Source organism: Odontesthes bonariensis, chromosome 19 (assembly GCF_027942865.1).
Source record: "Odontesthes bonariensis isolate fOdoBon6 chromosome 19, fOdoBon6.hap1, whole genome shotgun sequence".
In the NCBI taxonomy this organism is placed as follows: domain Eukaryota; kingdom Metazoa; phylum Chordata; class Actinopteri; order Atheriniformes; family Atherinopsidae; genus Odontesthes; species Odontesthes bonariensis.
The window spans coordinates 12,149,070-12,170,914 of NC_134524.1; the positions used below are offsets into that span (position 1 = coordinate 12,149,070).

General features: G+C 38.9%; 1 protein-coding gene across 1 annotated transcript in view; it reads right to left on the reverse strand.

Moving 5' to 3' along the window:
• Nucleotides 1–21,845, reverse strand: part of LOC142368457 (phospholipid-transporting ATPase ABCA1) — a 157,787-nt gene that overhangs the window by 87,122 nt on the left and 48,820 nt on the right. The window contains exons 14-25 of the mRNA XM_075450631.1: nucleotides 20,943–21,165; nucleotides 20,184–20,405; nucleotides 16,577–16,781; nucleotides 16,116–16,232; nucleotides 15,339–15,510; nucleotides 13,627–13,758; nucleotides 12,845–12,984; nucleotides 12,016–12,153; nucleotides 7,668–7,882; nucleotides 6,229–6,304; nucleotides 4,260–4,462; nucleotides 2,691–2,739 (exon numbers count right to left, since the gene is read on the reverse strand). Of these exons, the coding sequence (XP_075306746.1) occupies nucleotides 2,691–2,739; nucleotides 4,260–4,462; nucleotides 6,229–6,304; nucleotides 7,668–7,882; nucleotides 12,016–12,153; nucleotides 12,845–12,984; nucleotides 13,627–13,758; nucleotides 15,339–15,510; nucleotides 16,116–16,232; nucleotides 16,577–16,781; nucleotides 20,184–20,405; nucleotides 20,943–21,165 (1,892 nt within the window). The remainder of the gene's footprint in view (nucleotides 1–2,690; nucleotides 2,740–4,259; nucleotides 4,463–6,228; nucleotides 6,305–7,667; nucleotides 7,883–12,015; nucleotides 12,154–12,844; nucleotides 12,985–13,626; nucleotides 13,759–15,338; nucleotides 15,511–16,115; nucleotides 16,233–16,576; nucleotides 16,782–20,183; nucleotides 20,406–20,942; nucleotides 21,166–21,845) is intronic.

Below are 21,845 nucleotides of genomic sequence, written 5' to 3' on the forward strand. Positions count from 1 at the left end.
CCCCCACCCCCCTGTCACTCTCCATGTGATAATTGTCTGTCACTGGCAGGACATTGCTGTCTTCCCCTAGCCTGGAAAACCAGCGCCAACTGCTGGACGGCAAAATGTTTTGCCTGCGGTTGGGTCTGGCCTCGATCCACTTGTCATTTTGAAAATACTGCCCTGAATCTGGCAGATGGCATCTAAACCAATCACAACGCAGAGATGTGTTTTGAATCAACGCGGGCGGGCCAGAGGGTTCTGGTGCGGGGTTTTGAGGGAGTGACGACAGAGCAGTGCGACGTTGGGCAGTGGAAGCGAACATAGACAAGCGAAAGCACAACAAGAAAGATGGCGGCGTCAATGGAACAGTGCTCGTTTGATTCAGCCTTGGCACACAGCCATTATAACGAACAGCCTTGCCACTCTGTATTAAGCCCCATTGTACCGGCTTTTTGGCTGCAGTTCCACCAGAATTCCACTGGGAGCGTCGGTGGAGACCAGAATGAATGGGGCCCTATGGAGCTAGATGCTACAAATGGTCAGTTTCACCTAAGTCTCCTCAAGAGCGCTCAGATTTGAATGTAGTTTCTGAGAGCTCAACATGGGTTTCAAGTAAAAAATCTACTGAAGGAGTACATATATCGCTTTGATTTCTTACTGGTTGGCTTCTTGTTGTCCACAACGCGCTAGCATTGTGCTAATGACAGCTGGTCGACCCGCTATGTATGACGTCATATACACTTCAAATCCTTTTTTTAAGCAAATGAGTGGCTCTAAAAATCTAAAACTCAGCCATGGGTATTTTCTAAACACCCTTTTTCGAAAACAACATTCGAATTACTAGAGAAAAAATTATATCTTGAGATAAGGGCACGAAAGGGCGGATAGCTCCATAGGACTCCATTCATTCTGGTCTCCAAAATTGGGCGCCCCACGTGGAAAGAGGGTGGAACTGCAACCAAAATCGCCGCGTTGGAAACCGGAAATGCACCGTGAGTGGCGTATCTGTCCTATTATAGAGTATGTGCTTGGCATCAGTTTTGGAAGAGTCCCCTCCCACCAAAGCTTTCTGTCGCGCTTACTACGTCACAGTCAGTTGCGCTGATTGGTCAGAGCGTTGGCCTATAGGCACAGACGCGGTTTGAAAGACAACGGGTTGTGCTCATCAACAATGTTCCGTTGTATCCATTGATCGGTGCCAGACTAAATTAGACATCCAATCCATTTAGGCTGGTTTATCAGGCTAGTCTTCCCCCACATGCTGGCTGAATGGGGCGTGTTCTCACCTGTGAATAGCCACTCAATCACCTGGTACCAAAGATTTCTGTTCACTCTCTTTAAAAAGGGCCAGCTATATAATTTATTTTAATATATATATATTTGAAAACTAGAAGTTTCAAGGTTTTTAATGGTGTCACTTATATGTTTGAATGACAAAAACTCACAGAGTTACAGATGTGTTTTTCGAGAAGTGTCAAAAATCCCTCCGGCGGGATTTAGACTCCAGAGTGTTAAGTAGTCTTATTTGAGATGTCAATTGAAATTTTTCACTCACTATGTAATGCACTACAAACTCGTCACATGGCACAACAAAACTCGTGTACAGTATATACTAAATTGATCAAATATACGCCATCATGCACTGTATCCTGGAGTCAGAAGCTGACAAAGCATGCTTAGGGTAGCTATCATTAGCTAGCACTTATGGTTGCAGCTCATTAAGATTTTCTTAGCCATTGGGAATCCCTAGTGAGTGAATAAGACTACTGAGACATCTCCACCTTGACATAGTTACACTCCTTTTCTGCTTGAGAAGCAACACTTGAGAAATGATTAACAGTTTACATTGAGGAAGTCAGGGTCAACAAGTTAGGGCTAAGTTGTCATGCAGTTCCCTTTTTAAATATTTGAATGCGAGCTTCGATGGGTTCATTGGGGCTCAATTTAGTTAGATACTTTTGCAGGTGGATACAGGGCAATTTAAAAAAATGCCAGTAGTCATACATTTGTGTGATATCTATGTCAATGGTGTGGAGAAAGATGTCAATTACAACATCTTCTCAACCAAAAACAGCAACCCTGTGCTGTCTATCACTTCAGATAAAGCATCTACCCATCCTGCTGGCATTTGTTTATGTCACAGGTAACTAAATGTGGAGCATAATTTGGAAGCACCACTACATTCAGCAGTGCCCACGAGTGACACCTATGTATCGGATACTATGTAATGAGCAAGTAAAGGAGTGGGCAGAACACAGTACAATTTTCCTCGACTCCTCTGTTTTTCCTCCATGCTCGTCTCTGTTCCTGCCTTCGCTGCTTTGCTTCTTACTCGACACCTTTATGTGTTTTGTTGAGATTTACCTTTTCCCAGTGGACCTTGGGCTGTCTGTCAGTTAGTTTCCATTCTCTTACAGACATTGAAAAGATAAAGTTTTCATTTTCTTCTATTGATTTCTACTGTGCTGCTTTTGTGTCCTGTTATGGACTTACAGTACAGTGAGACAGAAATGATCATTAAAGCTATTTATTTTCGGTCACATTTTTTCGTCAGTTGCTTTGCGAGCAGTGCTGGATTATTATTGCTCCACCCTGGAAATGCTAAAGGCTTAAGACAGAGTTTGCAAACATGTCAGCTGTATCTTGGTGTATTACCTGCAGCTGTTGTGATATAAATCTACGCATTTACAAATATATTGTCATCTTACGTTGTATTTCTTCATCCACGCCGGAATCTTCTGCCACTTTGAGAAATATCTGCAAAATAAAAAATAGTGCAGGATAAATTATGGATGTCTCCCACATATTATCAAATGAAACTGCAACGTAATAGAATGTACTGCTTTGTGGCCAAGCCCAAGAGTTGTAGAGAGATTAGTTGCAGATGTCAGTGAGACTTGTGAAGTTTCTGTTTCGAACCAGTTCTGGTTTGTCCATCTAGAGATCAAACATTTACTCCTGCCAAGTGACCTCTTTAGCTTAATTTATAATAGCAGGCCATGTTTTAGAATGAACAAACCTCCCTATTTGTATGCATTTTCAATGCGACCATCTCTTTGTTTTCATGTCACATACATCAATTGTGCATGTGCAGCCATGTTTTAACATTTTCCATACGAAAATATACTATATGAGGAGACTCTTTTGAAAAAAAACAAAAAATACCTAAAATGGAGGTACTGAAAAAAAAAATAAAGACTAAATGTTATTTTAGGACCAACTTCCATAATACTTCCGTTCTACTGAATTCTGTTTACAGTATTATCTTTGAATAATCACTGAATATTTCACCCGCAGTCTATTTAGACTTCAAAAGAAAACATGGGATGGATGAAAAAAACCTTGTCATGGTTGGATTTTAGAAATTCAAAAGGAATTATTCACATTGCCTGCAGGCTGTGAGTGTTGCATGCATGTCTGAGTTACATGAGGAGCATTTGCCAACAGTCACTAAGCTTTATGATCCAACACTAGTCTGTCTGGCAAACAGAAAGTATGAGTCATTGGCTTAGGAAATATGAAACTGTGTTCTGAATACATATATAATGATGACAACAATGTTACAACTAGCAAATTTACCGCTTGAAAAATTGGGTTGATACTTTTGGGTAAAAAAAAAACAAAACAACAAATCCAACATATCAGTTTCACTTATTAGTTAGAAAAGAAAGTCTTGCAACTGCAAGGAAAAAACTACTTTTCTCAAATAATGTCATCATTCTGGTGCATCCTGGCAAATTAACAAAAAAATAAAAAATCTGTGACATCAACATGATGCAAGCGGCTGAAATATGCAATGTGTAAAACTTAAAGCCATTTTGACTCAAAACTTTGTAAATATATTACAGCAGCTGCAAAGTTTCTCTACAAGGTAATGTAACAGTATTGAACTTGACCACAAGAGGTCATTGAAAATACATTCAACCATAATAATTAGTTTGGTCTACAGTCAGTCATGGCTTTAATTATAAAAACAGAAGTGAAAATCAATATGTGAATCAGAATATTGTTGAATTTATGTCACATTTAAAAACCCTTAGAGGAGCAGTTGTAGGAAGAACAAAAGATCAAAAGTCCGGATTCTATGTGACAGAAGTTAGCATTCTATCCAATGAAAATAAATCAGTGTGATCTCATTGAATTATGGTAATAAAAGAAAAAAAAGAAACATTTCTTTGTTTGTGTACTTAAGTTGTGTTCTGTTATGTATGCAGAAGGCCATGAGAGTGTGCATGCGTCCTTCTGTTTTTAGACTGTCACCCCCGTGTTCAGTTTACCTCTTCCAGCGTGGTGTCAGAGATGCCGTAGGTGGTCAGGCCGAGGTCATCCATGGCGAGGTCAAGCTTTTGGAAGAGCGAGGCAAAGGTCCCATCTCTGGCTCCACCATAGGGCAGTATGAATGTGATTTCCTGCCCGATGCTCTCCAAGAAGACCGCCTCAGGGACATGGCACCGCACAAGTTGAGTCACAGCTGTCAAATCTGCTTGAGGAAAAGCCACAAAGTGACTCACAAAGCAGACTGTAGAATGCAAAGTTTTGTAGGCATTGCTAGTCCTTTTGATTAACTTGATTTTCAGAGTGCATCAGACAGACAGGGTATTCAAGAGGAGCCATCGTTATTGACAACAAGGAATTACTGAATGTATATCACATCAAATTTCAAACTCAGTGTTGATATGAAATGATGCAGGTTCACTTATCAAATCTTAAAAAAAAAAAAAAAAGAATATTGTGTAGCATATTGGGATGACTGCACAACTAATGTGACATTTAAAGACACTGTAGCTCAGTAGACATAACTCCTCTGCCACATCCATCCTGAATCTGGGGCTTAGTGAGAATCAATCTGCACAGTGTTGCAGAACACAACACATCCATTATTGATCCAGAACCTCTCATACATAATTACTGAAGCTTAACAACCACTGGCTTGGTGCTTTATGAAGAAGTAAATGGATCTACTTTACACCTCAGACTGAATTATTTGGGAAAATGCGTATGTGTGTGTGTCCGTGTATGTGTGTGTGTGTGTGTGTTGCAGTCTGCTTGATGTGAATTAATAAAGAATGATGTGCTCTCACATGTGGAAATTTGATTACTTTTATAGCATTTCCTAGTTTATTTCCAACTATCATAAGTATAATCATTTTGAAGGAAGGATCAGATTTAATTGAGCTTTATTTTCAGGGCATTGTAAGCACCCTCCTGAGAGTTTTCTTGTATCTTGTTTTGTAAGAGTGCCAGTGTTTATACAATCAAGACTAAGAAATATCAAAACCAATCAAATAACCAGTATCATATGATGTATTTGGGCAATGGGTTGGTGTGGATTGTGGAAAAATCCAACATGCACCGCATCTAAAGGGCTTCAGGCTGAGTCTGACCTGGTACATTTTGGATTGGTAGTTTCAGCCCCCACCATATGCTGCATGCTTAACTGAGTGGGCCTCTCTGAGCTCTATAAAAGCCAAGGAGAACACCATAATTCATTGTACACCAGTTTGTTTATTGGTCATGACACGAAGCCCACAAGGAGAGTAACACATTACCTACATTTAAACATGGTGGAGTTTCTATTATACTTGGAGCTTGGGTGTATTCCAGCATGTGAGTCCATAACCTGCGAGGACATATCTGAACTAAAACAGTGACTCACTGTAGCAGACTAAATGGACAGCTACGCGTTGATTTTACCTGAAGGACTAAAGGACAAAAAACTTGAACTCTTCCTATGAATGCTTTCTAGTGAACAATTACTACAGATGTCTGGTGAAATAGTCTGTTCGATGTGTTATTTAGATGCTGACAAACAGCAAAGCTGTGGACAATTATCAGCTGAAAAGATGGCATGAGTCCCTTCTGCTTCACGTAATGAATATCCTACTTCTGAAATTTGGAAGTTTTTATGTATTATGTATTGGTGTCAAATTACAGTTATGTACTGAAAAAAGATCCCCTAATTTTCATTTCCTAAAAACTCTAAATTTCTATGTATTTATCAATTTTATCTATCTTTTCATTGAGGCTGTAAAGCAAACGAGTTCTTAAAGAATTGCCAAGCATTGTTTTGTTTTGTTTTAAAAGAAAAGAAATGTACTGCAGTTTGAGCACAGTTGAATTGTGTGTTTTGGCAGAAGATTCATCAGTTTGTTGTTTGGAAAATATGTGAACAAGCTCTATAAAACCTCAGTACATCATGGGTTTACATGATGCTAATCATAAAATCTGTTTGACAGAGGTTTGTACCTGTTGGATCGGAGTTGTCCCAGGTCTCACTGCCGATGCCGTCATCTGGGCTGCCTCTGGAAGGACAGTCTGTCTCCTGTTAATCAGAATTGGATTAGAAAGACTTTATTGTGCCTTTACACTTAGAATGATAAACAGTGCCTCCTTGACAACTCTTGTTGAAAATTAATCACTTAAAAAGCATCCACAAGTTTATATTAAATTACTCTAAATGAATCTGCATGCATGCATAAATCGAACATGGTAATGCGGTCAACCTGCGATGGAAAATGTGGCCATAGTTTAATCAGCCCAATTTAATAGAGACGATTGATAGTAACAGTTTAATCTCAATAGCGGCTGAATAAACATCCCTACATTTTTGGAAATCATTTTGGCTTTTTTTTTTTTTTTTACTCAGCCTGCCTCCAAGGTCTGCTTGCAAAAGTTTCAGCCAAGGAAGAAGCAACAACTTTTCCATGCTGATAAATGTTAGCATGTTTCTTTATTTAAAAGCAAATTACTCCACTCACCTCAAAGAGCCTTTAGACTAATGGTAATAGCTCTAGTCCTGCTGGCATAAGTGCATCTTGTTCATTTGCTTCAATTGATTAAAACTAAGTGTGTGGAGCATCATTGGCAAGTAAAAGAAAGAATTAGCCCCTCCCCAGGTGACAATTAGTATCATCCAGAACGTAGCTGCATTTGCCAATTCTCATGCTGGGAGAGACTAAACACAGATCACTACAGAGGACGGTGGCAAGAGGGAAAGGGAGCACTCTGAAAAGTCAGACAGAACAACACTGGCTCTGCAGAGATAACAGAAGTGAAAGTTGGTACTCATCAAACACTGAAAGGGCACGAGTGCGAACCTCAAGTGGTGGGTGATACTGTTTGAAATGAATGTGTTGTGTTGTATAATGTGCCTTAGATGTATTCATTCATTTTAGTACAAACATCATGGGCACACCGAGTCAAATTGAAAATATCTGTTTGTTGATTCGACCCCACCCAAAAAAACAAGCAACCGTAGTTTGCGTTGACATCCATACATGCAATTCACACGTTGTGTACCAGGACAAGCAATTAGCAACTTAACCACAGATTACAACATGCTCAAAAATCTTGTGTCTTTGTTTTTTTTTTTTTGCTTTTTGTTTTGCTTTATTTTGTTTTGTTTATGAGACGTTGTAGCGCCTGGCTGGGAAAATTAGATATTTACAAGTCACCATCATCTCCTTCCCCGCCCTATCGGCAAGCCTCTCGTTCTCAAGAGAACACTCCCCCCAGGAGAAACCTCTCCCTCATTCTGAAACAATTACAAACTATTGGAGTTATGATGAGTGCAAAGCTAATTCTGAATTCCTAAGATTAGGAATTAAATGACTGGAATTGATTATGCTAGTTCCACTTTAAAAGCAAACAAGGAAATTGTAACCACCGATGCTTTCTGTTTGTACCTCTTTGGCCTGACTGCGTAGGATGCCAGTCCGTTGAGCTGTCATCTTTTCAGTCCCCCCTCTGACCAGAGTTAGGTAGTAGCCGCTGCCAAAACATTTTTTCAGGAACAATGAGGAGCCACAGCAACGCATCTTGCCATGGGAGATGATTGCAATGCGATCACCTAAGATGTCTGCCTCATCCATATGGTGTGTAGACAAAATGATGGTGCGGCCTGAGGAGAAACAGAGACAGAGTCAGTGATGTGGCCGCGTTTAATGTACCTGAAGTAAAGAGTACAAAATTGATAGAAAAATTGAACAATTAAGGTCGATTAAAAGAAAACAAAGTCAATCTGAAGCATTTATCTCTTCTGACCTTGTTTATTCCAACAAGTGTCATTGTGCAATGAAAGCTACATAAGACTCACACAGACTTGTTCAAATTAGGCTGATATCTCAATCTGTGTCTGCATGTCAGTCACTTATCTTCTGAGTGCTGATTCCACTGTGTCTACTTATGCTTATCAGCATGGCAACAAAGAAAACTCAAGAGTATGTGGGTGTGAATTTGTGACAAAATTAAAATGAAGATGAAGGACATCCAGAGCCGTCTTTTCAGCATTTCTATGGGACTCCATTTTATTCCAAATCTTGCTTTTGTTCTCAGAGTCTTTTGATTCAAGAGGCTTCAAACTGAACGCAATTGCAATGACAAATACAGCTTGAATTGCAAGATTATTCACAGGTGTTCTAATCTTTTTATTTTAGGCTGTATCAGATTACACGTATTAATCATCACATACCCCAGAAAGCAGGGGGAAAAAAGCCTTGATCTGTAATGAAGTCACAGCGTGGTCATGTCTCTGCAGTCTGCGTGAAAGCAGTAGATTGGGGATGTTTGATCCAGTCACAACTAGAAAGCATTTAACCCGTTACCTCTCTTACATTGACAGAAACGTGCCGAGGAGTCAGTAACTTTAAAAAGACTATGTTTTCTCAAGTGAATAATTACTATCTTCAGATAGTAATGCTAAAAGTCTAAATAAAGGGTAATCACAGATGGATTTTTCACCCATGCTTGTGGCAGTTGGTGCCGCTTTTTCCTGTAATACCTTTGTCTATCTCTGCATCTGCAAGATAGCACGCCACCAAATTATGTATAAGCATGAGTTTTAGCCCTTTCTCCCCTGCATTTGTGGGTGTCTATACCGCAAAGGGTCAGGTGCTGTGCTGAGCATGGCCGTTTTTGCACTGAGTTAAATCTGTATCCTCACAGGTCACATTATCCAAGGGACAAGGACACACTCAGAGGTCATTAACTGCGGCCGGATACAGCCATTTTGCTTGGCCAACTATTTCTCTCCCCTTTCCACACATGTATGCCCTGCAACCAGCTGAGCTGCTATAATCCATCCCATCTCAGTTAAGTATTGCTGCCTTATGCTAAGCCTTGGAAGTGTGGATCCTTCTCTTTATGAACTCAAATGAAATGTGCAGGTTGTATGAATGCCCACAACTCAGTCAATTTAACATACAGGGGGAAAACGTTACGCCTTTAAAGGGGGAGGGTTGAGGAGATTGCTTGAGGTTTAGTTTAACTGCACAAGCTCATTTTGCATGGGGTGATCAAACTTGAGATGATTTTCTTGAAGTTGGATGGAAGAATAACTTCAAAAAGCACTGAATCATCTGTGAGTTGGAAGAAAAAAATAAATGTGTTTGGACTGCACATGGCCCACATAGGTATTCTGATTTATAGTGTGTTGTGGCGCATTACAGCACAAAGTAATATATCAAATGGAGTTGGGTGTGTTCAGGTAAATTGCAAGTACTCGCAATGCGTACAGCAAAGTGGAGCCAGAAAACTGGGTTCTGCTATTTAGTTCCATTCCCTCTAAATCAAGTTGATAGAAATGGATTTCACAGTGGATGAGAAAGGCTAGACAGATATTATGAACATCAGCAGTACGATGAATTATTGCACCAAACTGCATTAACTGCCGTTAGTGGCAATCAATTCAAATCAATACATTTTTAAATTATCCTGACATCATTTATGACCTGTCAACTGAGTTATAACAAACAGATGGTCCTGTGTTCACTGTTAAATTTGTACGAAATGTTCAAAAATAACACTTGAACGTGGTCAGTTTACTGGCACAGTTGAAAGTCAGACGGTGTGGTTGTTGTGAAAAGTCTCTGGCTATTTGCTGAAGGTTAAAACTTAAATGTTATATGACATTCCAAACATTATGCTTAAATGTTGCTCCTTTGCTACGTTCTGCTTCACCAAACTTTTAACACATTTGTATCTAGTCTGAAAAACCTTCAGAATAGCATTTTTCTACTCTTATCATAGAAAATACTCGAGGCATCCATACAAAAAAAAAAGGACATTTGTATGTCATTTGTACTGCTACATTGACTTCAACCCTATATTAATCTGCATTTATGGGAGAAACGCATTGTGTATAGCAGAAGAACGCCAGCCTCTGCGTTCAGAATCGGCAAAGAATGGGGTTGCGACAAACTTCCAAATTGAATTTAATAAAATCAGTAAAGTTTTTAAGGTAAAAATGGTAAGAAACTCAATTATGTTGCGTGTTGGTAAGTGGAGTTTTTCAAATGTGTTCATTATAATTATTTAGTTTCAAGCAAGTCTCATTGAATACATTTATCAAATTATTTATCAGTCTTTAAAAAACATATTTCATCACTACTAAAAACTATACAACACATGATATTCACATGAGTGTAAATATATTTTTACTGAATGCATGTAAAAATTCATTATGTTTTAATATGTTCCCTTCAAAAGGGTAATTGTTTTTCTTTAGTTATATTAAACATGTAATGCATTTTTACAATAATTATAATAATAGCACCAATTTAGAATCCTTACCGTAATATTTCCATTTCAAATGCCTACATAGCTGCTGACGCAAGTCGCCAGAATGAGTTTTTTTTCTTGTTCATACATGAAAAAATTACATATTCATGTGGTTGTAAAGGACTATGGAAGGACGAATAAAACATGATGAAGAACCACGTATGTCAGCGCTCCAGGAAATGCTTGAAGACTGGAAAACTGATAACTTTTCCAATCAATAAATCAAGTGACATAAGATAATGCAAAGCACAGCAAAACCACACAATGCTGAAGGCACAAGGCTAAATGTGTAACATCCATTATACTAATTTCATCCTTGAGGGCTCTTATATAATATAATGAGTGTGTGGGAATCTGACAGTAATCTGCCTACAATGGGCGAAAAAGAAATTAGGAAATAAAAAAATATATAATTTACAATTTTATACTTTATCATCTACTGTAATTTTACAATGAGCTACGACAGCAGAGGCAAAAATCAAACAATAACATGTCATTTTAGTATTTTTAGTAAGATCAACTAATCATGACAAGAAAGACAATCCTTCTTCTTTAACATGCATTGAGGAATTAATGTCAGCAGCAACATAATGCACACTATGTTCCTGTTACAATGTAATTTTAAGGCAGCTTCTGAAGTGCCACCAAACAAATAAGCTCCTACTCAGTTTAATCAAAACTGCACCCACTTGGGGGTATGCGGTCAACCCGTCTGTGTGAAAAGCAGCACATTTAATTAGCTGTGAGGAACTGCTGTATTAAGTCCAAGTTCAGCCTTCAGCTTTTTTCATACAAATGGACTGCCTGTAGTTTTTTTTTTTTTTCTTTGCTTAATGACAATCCTTAGTAACACTGCGGCTCAAATAAGACCAGAGTCATTCTACCAGCCAGAATGTGGGGGTTCTCATTATAATAGAGTTATCTGCAGCTCCCAATTGGAGCGAAAATACTTGATTAGAGAGAAGAGAGCACTAATGACACAGTGAGGGCAGAATGTCACATAGTGCACATTAAACATTTAGACATCTGTCGTGAAAATGTGCTACTATAATGCGTCTGTCCTGCTTAAAGCCACTATGGCAACCACAACATTTATACAAGGGTAGAGAGTGACAGGGCAACTAATGTGGCATACAATTAGGGACTCCATCAGCAAAAGCTACTTGTCTCCACTTGCATTTTGATTTGTTTATGTATAGTTCACATTAACTCCCCATCAACAATTGAGTGTCACTTACAGCAAGAGTAGAAAAAAATGTAAAGCCTACTCTGGATGCTATTGTGATTTCATTGTGTAAATAGATCTCTTCTTTGATACACGTCAGCCTTGCCAGTTAAAAGTTTACCTTGAGCCTGGATCAGGTTTGGAAAGTTTCTCAGTTTGAAGCAGATCAAACAGCTCTGAAGTCAATTCTACAAATACAAAAGGCTTCAAAGCCTTCCGTGGAGCCAAGGATTTTAATACTGAACCCATACCTTGTTTGTACTTTAATAGCAGTTCCCAGATACCCCTGCGGGCATAGGGGTCCACTCCTGCTGTAGGTTCATCTAAGATGACGATTTTTGAACCACCGACAAATGCTATAGCAACAGACAGCTTTCTCTGCATGCCGCCTGCAACACAGAACAGAGAACAATAGATATGTTGTGAATCAAAAATGATACAAAGTGCAACTGACATTATTGTGTTGGGTAACAGACAATCCGTCTTTAGTCTTTGTGAAATCCTAAAAATCTACCTGTCAGCATCAGGTTTCAAATGTAATATGTGCACAATATCTGGAAGTGATTATAGAATAAATATGTCGAGATGTTTTTGTCCATGCTTTATTGCCTTCTGCAAACTGTGAAATGATTGATGGCTGGGACGTAGATACACCTTCCTACCATAATTCCAGTCTCCACTCTCTAAGCGAGCTCTTCAAAATGCATCCAATGTAGTGCTAATGTAGTGGAAATGTCAGCATAGATCAACCTTGAAAGTCATATTTCAGTGATTTTGCTCACAAGCGATCCGTGACTAGGGACAATTTATCAAGTAGGACTTGCTTATGCCCCCCAGACAATGAATTACAACCTGTGACACAGGTACAGTGAATGTTTGAGACAGCTGCATGCACATGAGGTGGCGGTGGAAAAGCATAGCCTGAGCACAGAGGATAATCTACAGATAATATTTCTTTCTTTCATGTTGTAAGCCCTCAAACTCATGCGTACATCAACAACAAAATGTACAACTCTGACTAATGTCAATCAGGCCCAATGCGATACACAGATCTTCAAATGTCAACATAAACACACTCACCTGACAAGTTCTTAGCAAGTTCCTTCCTCTTGTGTGGTAAACCAACATCTTGAATAATCTGGTCCGTCTCAGACTTAACTTCGCTGTGACTGCGTCCTTTCAGGCGGGCGTAGAAGTAAATGTGCTCCTCCACAGTCAGCCTACAAAAGGTGGAAAAAATATCTAATAGCAGTTTGACTTAAAATTCGGGTGGCATGAGAGAAATATAAATGGAAAACACGTGCAACTTAATCCTTTCCAAGTGTTTGAGATACCCAGAGTGTAATGTTAATAATTCTATCAAGACTATCCATGACCATCATAATTAAGCTCTCCAGAACAAAAGTGCAGTCTTTAATTATAACCGAATGTTTGTATTGGTTTACAGCGGAGGATTTAACATGTTGTAATTTTAACCCTACTGAAAATAGATGCTTTCACTGTCTGGAATGAATATAAATGGAAGTAATTTGCAGATACTAAGATGTAATTATGATGTAGGACTCAAGTCAGATTTCAGGTAATCGGTATGTGGAGAAAAAGAAATAGAGGGGAAACTAAGGTAAAAAAGAAAAGAAAAGAATAATGAGGTGGAATGGCGCTATTTGGAGAATCTAGTGGAGTGGGTGAATGAAGATAATTTCATTTTTAAGAGAAAAAAAATGGAAGGAATAAAGGTGTGTTGCTGAAAAGCCAATACTGAACCAGTAAGCCAATACTGAGCCCTAATTATGTATAAGATTAAAGTCCGGTGATATGACCCCCAATTCCTCTGCCTTCTTAATTCTTATGAATTCACTCACTCATCGAACAAGACATTATGTTGTGGACACATTCCCAAGTACTTCCGGATGTTGTCAATGTCAGCACGAATATCATATCCGTTGATGAGGGCAGTTCCTGATGTAGGTGGGAACAGTCCTGTCAGAATTGACCTGCAAGGGTGGGGGGGGATTACTCAACAGATATCAAAATAACTGACAGATGCCATTATCTTTATCATTTGGAAAATGACTGAAAAATACATTTTTTAAAAAGATATGATAACGACCTGGGTCTTCTTTGGCTTTGAATTCTATCTGATCGTTTATTGGATTATGGATATAGAACATCACAGGGTTCCTACATATGTTCCATTGGAAAATGCTAAACTTTTCCATATTCAAATTCCCAAAGTTTTGAGAACATATTTGACATCACAGTATTCATATCTAAGTCACTTTCTATGTATGCTATTAAAGTTGCCAACTTACGGTGGCCCAGAGGTAAAAAAACATAACAACTAAACAGGAAACACAATGGCATTACACAGTGAAATTTCACAAAGCAAGTTGTTTTAAGTAATTGTTGTCAGTAAAATCTAGTGTTGTTTCTGTTTGAATGTTGTGATTTGAAAAAATTTGTTTTAATGTTGAGATTTGCAATTAGTTTTTGTGTTTCTGCGACATGTTCCTTACACTTGGCGTTTATCCTTTTGTTGGGTTAGCTGGAATATTTAAGTTTGATTGTGTTTGTTTTGCAAGTGTATTTTTTCACCTCTGTCTCACTGCATTGATCATTTGTCAAGAGATGACCACTGTAATTATTGTAGATTTTGCAGAAACACTGCAGGACACCAAAACAAAGTTCAGTGCACTGTGTGTTTTTCAAAGCTCCATCGCTTAATTCACAGAGAAAGGGACAAATAATGACATCTCTGCACAAAGAGAAAGCAGAGCTACATGTGCTACTTCTGTCACTGTCCCTTCTATTGCCTAAGTTAACTATTTACTTCCATATTTTTCATGCACTGAAAACATAATCATAAAATATAAAAATAACCTTTTTTTCGGAAACTATATGACTACGTAATTCAGACAAGCTTGATATTTGGTTATTTGTAATGTTGTCTTTATTGTAACAGACTTGGTTGCAAATGAACAGATTTTGCAGTAATACACGTGTTGAAAAGCTGAAACCCTGATAGAAATAGTTTAACTCCTCCCTGAACAGACTTACTTTTTCTGTGAACTCATAAATAACCTCAGTTGTTACACTACATCTCACAGATAGGGAGGTATTGTGCTCTGGAAATGCATCAACACATAGCTTTAGGTGTGTGACAGAGTCTTTTCTCTGTCCCTTTTCTCACTGTGCTCGGTTATGTTCCGTTCCAGCTGCTCAGAGTGGATGTCTTCCCCACAGCCCTTAGTCTTGCATGGCTTGCTCGCTCTGTCGCTTATACTTTCTGAGCCACTGGGTTTCATTTATTTGCTGTCATCCTAAACCCCCACCAAGCTTTTACCAATTTTTCAAGCAGCAATTAGATAACTCCCACTATCAACACAGCAGCTGACTCTGTCTGATAAATGTCCTCTCAGAAGATGTCACTCTTTGAAAGCAGTGACCACAAAATTAATGCAGCTACAGTACAGTCGACAGTGTGCACAATTTTGGATAGCCAGACCCTGCAAAATATCATAAACACTGAGCTGGTAAATGTCAATACATGGGATAAATGTAGAACATATCTTACATTGTGGTTGTTTTTCCTGCTCCATTGTGGCCCAGAAAGGATGTGATCTGATTCTCGAAGAAGTCCACACTCAAACCGTCCACAGCAAGCTTCTTCCCATTCTTGTAGATTTTGACAAGATTGCGAATTGAGACCCCTGCTTTCATATTAGGTGGTGGTTTCTCCATATATTCTTCAGGAACAGATATAATATAAATGTATTAGCAGAGAAACAGACACAGATTAATACTCTCTAAAGAGCCAAGCCATTTTTCATATATACACACCAATACAAAATGATCACATTAACCTTGAGCATAATAGGACTGTTTACAGTAAAAATCATGTTTTGGTAAAAGAAATAATCCATTTAAACATATCTTTTTAGAATAATATTGTAGATAAATGCAAAATCATCCCACACCAAATACTAATCATTTAATGATAAATAATTCATATTTTGAGTGAAAAAATAAAATGGAAACAGTCCTGAAAGACAAAAATAACAAACCATAGTTCATTACCCAGAGTGTTAATTTGGAAATTGCTCTTTTTATCAAGTTCCTGAGTTGGAACACCTTTCCCCCCCAAAGCACCAAGCTCCATTATCACCAGATGTGACAAATAAGGTGCTAATGTTTGTTTGCGACCCTTCCCTTCTCAATTCACTTACACTTCTGATTAGAGCTGTGTTCCCTCTAGAATGTAAACAAGTTGTTGGAAATCTAACAAATGCATAGTAACTGCTTGGGAAGTTACACAGAGAAGGTGAGAACTTGAGATTGAATCACAATTTACCGTCGTGTACACCGGATTCTTTCAGCAAAGCGGGGTTATCGTTAGTCACTGATGATGTCCCATACCAATAAGATGAAGTGAAAGGGAAGTACCACGGCTTGGGAATTCCATATTGACCTGCAATCAATTGCGGAGAATTTCATTCACATTTTCATATTGTCTTCTTCAAGGGAACACAGTACTTTACGGTATAGTCTTCTGTCCTCCCTGTCACAAATCCTATGATCTTTTATAAAGGGGCATGAGAAAAGTACAGAAACTGTATGGTTAGAATAGAAAGATTTTCTACAGATATATGCAAGAGTTTTAAATCATAATAGTATTTTAGCATTTTAGCATCTCTGTATCACTACCTTTACATTATTTAAAATGCAGTATCACTGAAAACATTCTTGGGACAACAAAGTTAAATGATATTGAACTAATAAGATGATTCTAATGAATCTGCTTAAAATTAGTACCTGGAAAGACGTTTTCTATGTACCAGGTGAATACCCAATACAAGGTAGCATCAACTAGCATCATGATGATGGACAGGATAAAGGTGTAGCGTTCGCCCTCTTCTGGACTCGTGCCAATGTTGTGCCACTGAATACCGACGCCTTGCTCTTCATACTTGGAAAGATTCTCACAGCCATAACCAAAGGCCACACATGACAACAAACTCTGGGAATGAAAGATGTGCAAAGTACATACATTAATTGTAAAAAGAGTAGTTTATAAAACATCTCTCTGCAAAAAAATTCAGACCACTTTCTTTGTCTGCATGCTAAAGATGCAGTTGGAGTGGGCAGCTGGTTGTGTTAGCATATCGCAAAGACTGGGATGGAAGGAAAACAGCTAAGACTGGATCTGGACTCTTGAGTGTTTGTCTGACGAGAGGTCCCAGCCAAGACAGCTGGCTCAAACAAACACTATAAAACAGTACATTTTAGTTTTGCACATTAGTTTCTTAATGGAATTGAGAGATAACATATTATGAAGAGGGCTTTACTGGGGCTACTGCACTAAATTCTCTCACCCTTGTGCGGAGCCAGACCAGCTGTGGCGCCAAATGTGATCTTTTTTATGAGCCAAGTTGTTGGCTTAAGATAGATATTGCATTTATAATAATCAGAACTGTATCAGTCTCATCTAATTCATGACAGAAACTCAAATTGAAGTATTTCCAAAAACATCCTTTGAACCCGATGGCCTCAAAGATTATTTCCTTATACTTCCCTCTAATCTGTAAAAATGGCTCAGCAGTAATTACAAAATTTAGGTGATGTCATGAGATACCGTTACCACCCAGATTAGTTGTACACTGGAATGCATCTGCTGCAAACAAAGATTTGTTGGATCCATCTACAGTAGGAAGCTGCAAATGATGCTTTGCCCACGAGACATCATCTGCCATGGCCTCATATTCCGCATCACCATGTTGCCTGCCAGCTGTTTTATCACACCTCATTTGCTCACAGCATTTATACTCCAACAGAAGTGTTTGCTAAAGCTTGGGAGACGAATCATCATGAATAACCGATGTTACACAACCAAGCTCTGCAGTGACGCCAAACCCCTAGCCTGGCTGCGTAGACTGCTGGCAACTTCCTCTGCTGTCCTCAACTGCCCATCTGCCAATCAGTCACTAGATGAGGATTGACAGCAGGGCCAGTGGGCACCCATCCTTGACCTCTGTATGAACAACTGACAAAACAACAGGAGCCAATCCTTTGGCTGTTGAGAAAAGGGCATGCGTTGGGAGGCAGACAAAACAAGCCTTCACTATTGAACACATGTCAAACTGTGGATTCAGACATCATTCAATTGGCCGTGGACAAAAAACATTGTTAAGAGGAAAAGTAATCAAGGTTGCTGCTCTTTTTATCCAGGATATTTTTGACAAGTACAGCTGGAATGACAGGAAAGGATCACAGCAGAGACTAATACATTTCTGCGTCAAGATGTTTCCTCTGAAAACTGCAACACCCAATCTTACACTTGTATGTCTGTCTGCGGAGTGTTTTTCCCGAACTAACTTGTTTTGCAAAAAGAAAACAAAAAGAAGAGTCAAGAGCTGCAATAATCGACCCATTAATAAACTGATTGAAAATTGTCAAGTGATGGCATTTTTTCAAGGAGAAATATTAAACACTGCCTTGTTTTATCTTGCCAAATATAAGAATGAGCAGCTTGAATATATTTGGGCTTTGAGCTGCTTGTCACACATAAAAAGCAAGTTGATGACATCATCTCCAGCAAATTTCAAAGCCATTTTTGAAAATATCAGCAGGCAGTGTTACAGCTGGATGGTTAAAGCAGACACAGCTGGGGATTTTTGTTATACTGTATGCCATTTCTCTTTCCACTCATTCCCTCTCTGCTTCTGCACTACCCGCTACTGAATGAAAGCTAAAATAACCCCTACTCCCTGTAATTGATAATAAAAATAACCTTTAGCTGAAGCCCTAAAGGAGGCTATCGAGTCTCCTGTATATTCTAATGAATGTCAGCGGAGTCACATAACTGCTGCTAGATGTTGTACAAGCCTAGATCAATTAACTGATTTCCCCAAAGGAAAACCTGACAGGCTCTATATTATTTTTGGGGGAATTAGATTTTTTTTTTTAAGATTTTGACTGGTTAATTGAAAACCTCTCTGGTTTTCTAGCACAAAAGAACTGTGGACTTTCTCTTGTTTCTCTTTCATTAAAAAAAGTGGAAAAAAAAAAAAAGGTCATAGTCCAGTCAAAAGTGTTCCCAGTTTTTACAGAAACCCACAGTACACTGCCTCTAGCTTCCGTGGCACGCAGTCAAAAACTGTCCTTATAAATTTAGATAATCTTTTGAAATTCTGTTCTGATTAAAAATTTCATTATCAAGGACAGCGTGAGGGAGGATCTGTATGCCTTGGCACGGCGTGGTTTCATCCAGGCGGGGAGCAAGAGACAAAAAGCACAGAGACACACTCGTGTCTCATCGTGTAGGGATGAACTGAATAGTGGTTTGGTCAGAGGAACATTGCTCATACTAATTAGAGGGCTAGAGGCCTATCCATCTAGCTTGAGCAGGAGAGAAAAAATCTCAGCGCCATAGGTAGGGCCTATCAATGGCACTTTGTGGAGAGATTAAATAAGATTTTTACTGTGTTTTATTTGCAAAATGCCAACTGAACCAGCAAGCAGTCAGTAAAAGTCAACCGACTGAAAACTTTTCCCTAGAGAGGAACTATTTTGGAGGGCCAACTCAAAGGCATGCAATTCCAGATGATATTCTGGTGTAGCTTTTCAGCAAAAATAAGTGTGTGAAGATGAAAGCTGCACACAGAAGTGACTTCTGTCAGCAACCAATGGAAGGTAGTATTCCAAATTGAAATAGTGGCAAGGTACCAGGAGAATGGCCACACACACCTGACACCACACTGTTGAAGTTGAGATAAAATAAAACAGACCTGATTAAAATTCCTTGAGGATGCATGTGCACACACCAACAATGAAGATTCAAGATTTGGTGTGTTTTTGTCTGCAAGAGACAGCGTGAGGAAAAATGATAGTAGCAGCACTATAAAGGTCACACAGGAAGGCAACAATGAAAGTTGAGCAATGGTACACTATCTATCTTTATCCCTTAGAGATTACGAGAAAATTTGCAACTTCCACAGCACGCGTATCTTGTCATGTGTTCTCACTTGAGTTTTAACAAAATTCTTCACATTCAAAATTCTAAAAACAATTCCAACCAGCGATCTTGTCATTTTAAAGTCACTGGAACCCTTAATTCATTTGTAAGGGTCACACCTGACACGTCATTATCTGGTGGCTTGGACAGGCAATAACAAATCTTAAATAGATTAGAGCTGAACTCACTTCCCTCCATAATAAGCACCCAAGAAATCAGTCTTGGGCCTGTTTGGATTTAGATGGAACATGTAATGGATAAGGAGCAGAAAGCTGTGACGGACAAAGTGTTATTAAACTGGAAAAAAACACAACCTTGGAATATAACTCAGATTAAAAGTCGGCACTCGCATATTATAGCAACAGGGGGAAACATGAAAAACCATGTCAGAGCTAAAGATGGACTTACCACAGCAACCTTGGCCCCAAAACCCATGACGTCCCTCCAGGCATAGCAGAGGGTGTGCGGCAGGTAGAGGAGAAAGTAGATGAGGCCACCACATGCTGCTGCTAAGTTAGCCTTGGAGAAGAAGACGCTAATGAAGAAGCACTGAGAGATGGTGGCCAGGCAAAAAACCAGCAGGAAGACGAAGACTACAGAGGGGTCACTGTATTGCAGGATGTTGCCGTACTGTGTGTGAGGAATTAAGGAAGGAAAAAGACCAAGTTAATTTAAAATAAAACGCTACAAGTTTTTTAAGGTGGAGGAGGTCAAAAAGGGAGATTCAGAGAATGTGATTATTGTGGCTGATTTATTTATTTTTATTTAAACACGCAAGACAGAGTTAGCCTGGGGATAAGATGAAAACTGAAAGGTTCAGACCAACTCCGTTTTGTGCATTTGTATGGCGCTATTAGGCCAGGTAGAGTAAAATATATTAGTGGTTAAAACATATCACATAGCTGCACATTCTATCATGGACTGATATTCATTTGAATTAATTTGCAGTCCTTAAACTGACCACTCTTTTACTCTACCTGTCTGACAAAGGACCCTCCACTTATTTCAGAGAGCAACTTGTGAAGTAATTTATTTTTTTTCAAAAGGTTCAAAGACTAAGTTCTTTGTTACTTCAGACTAAATTTCTTATGACTTTATGAAACTCAAAATTCTCCAAAAGTTGTGTTGGGTCCTTTTTGAGCCACTGCTAAATCATTATCAAATCACCTTGAGTATAAGAGTAAGCAGGACAGCGCTGACAGCCAGTGGCAACAGACTGGACACAGCCCAGCTCAGCCAATAGATGGAGTTTTTCAGGCCCATGATCCTCACAGTCTCCTTCAGCCTAGCTTCTTTTTCAGCGACAATGCCCTTAACAATCATGGCCACTGAGTAGATCCAGGCTAAAGTCATGTACAAGGGGAGAGAGCTTGCCAGCCTGCGGAGGAACCTGAAAGGTGGAAGAGCCAGACCATAATAGACGATGACCTCATTTACACCTGTTGTTAACATCTGATCTGTATCTGGTTACGTGATCAGAAATAATTGTTTGTTGATAAGCCTTTGCAATATCACATGCAAATGCATCTCCATTATTTAGTGTCTGCCTGCATTAGAATTAGATTTAAAAAAAAAAATCCAAATTACATAACTGTTATGAGAGGTTGCAGTGAGCTCATCAGTTTGCGGGAAAAAAAGGATTGTTTGGCAATGTGTTCAGAAATTAGATACTGAACACATGTAATATTTGTCAAACCTCTATTTAGTGAAGTAATTCATTTTTTCATTGACTCTATATTCAGCCTGTTTTATTAATGATGAAAGAAGAACAGAAAAAAAAGCATTTCTTGGGTGAAAAGTACATCTAGTCATTGTTGGCCTCAGATTCTAGTGTTGTATGGAAAGGTCAGTGCAAGAGACTGATAAGTTGTTAGACCTATGCACGTGTGTGTGTGTGTGTGTGTGTGTGTGTGTGTGTGTGTGTGTGTGTGTGTGTGTGTGTGTGTGTCAGGGGGCGGTCAGGCGACAGTCTATCACACAAATGTCACAGAAAGTTCCCTTTCACACATTTTGTCTTTGAAGCTTACATTGAATGTGCTGCTTCCGATACAGCATGTAATCAAGGTGTCA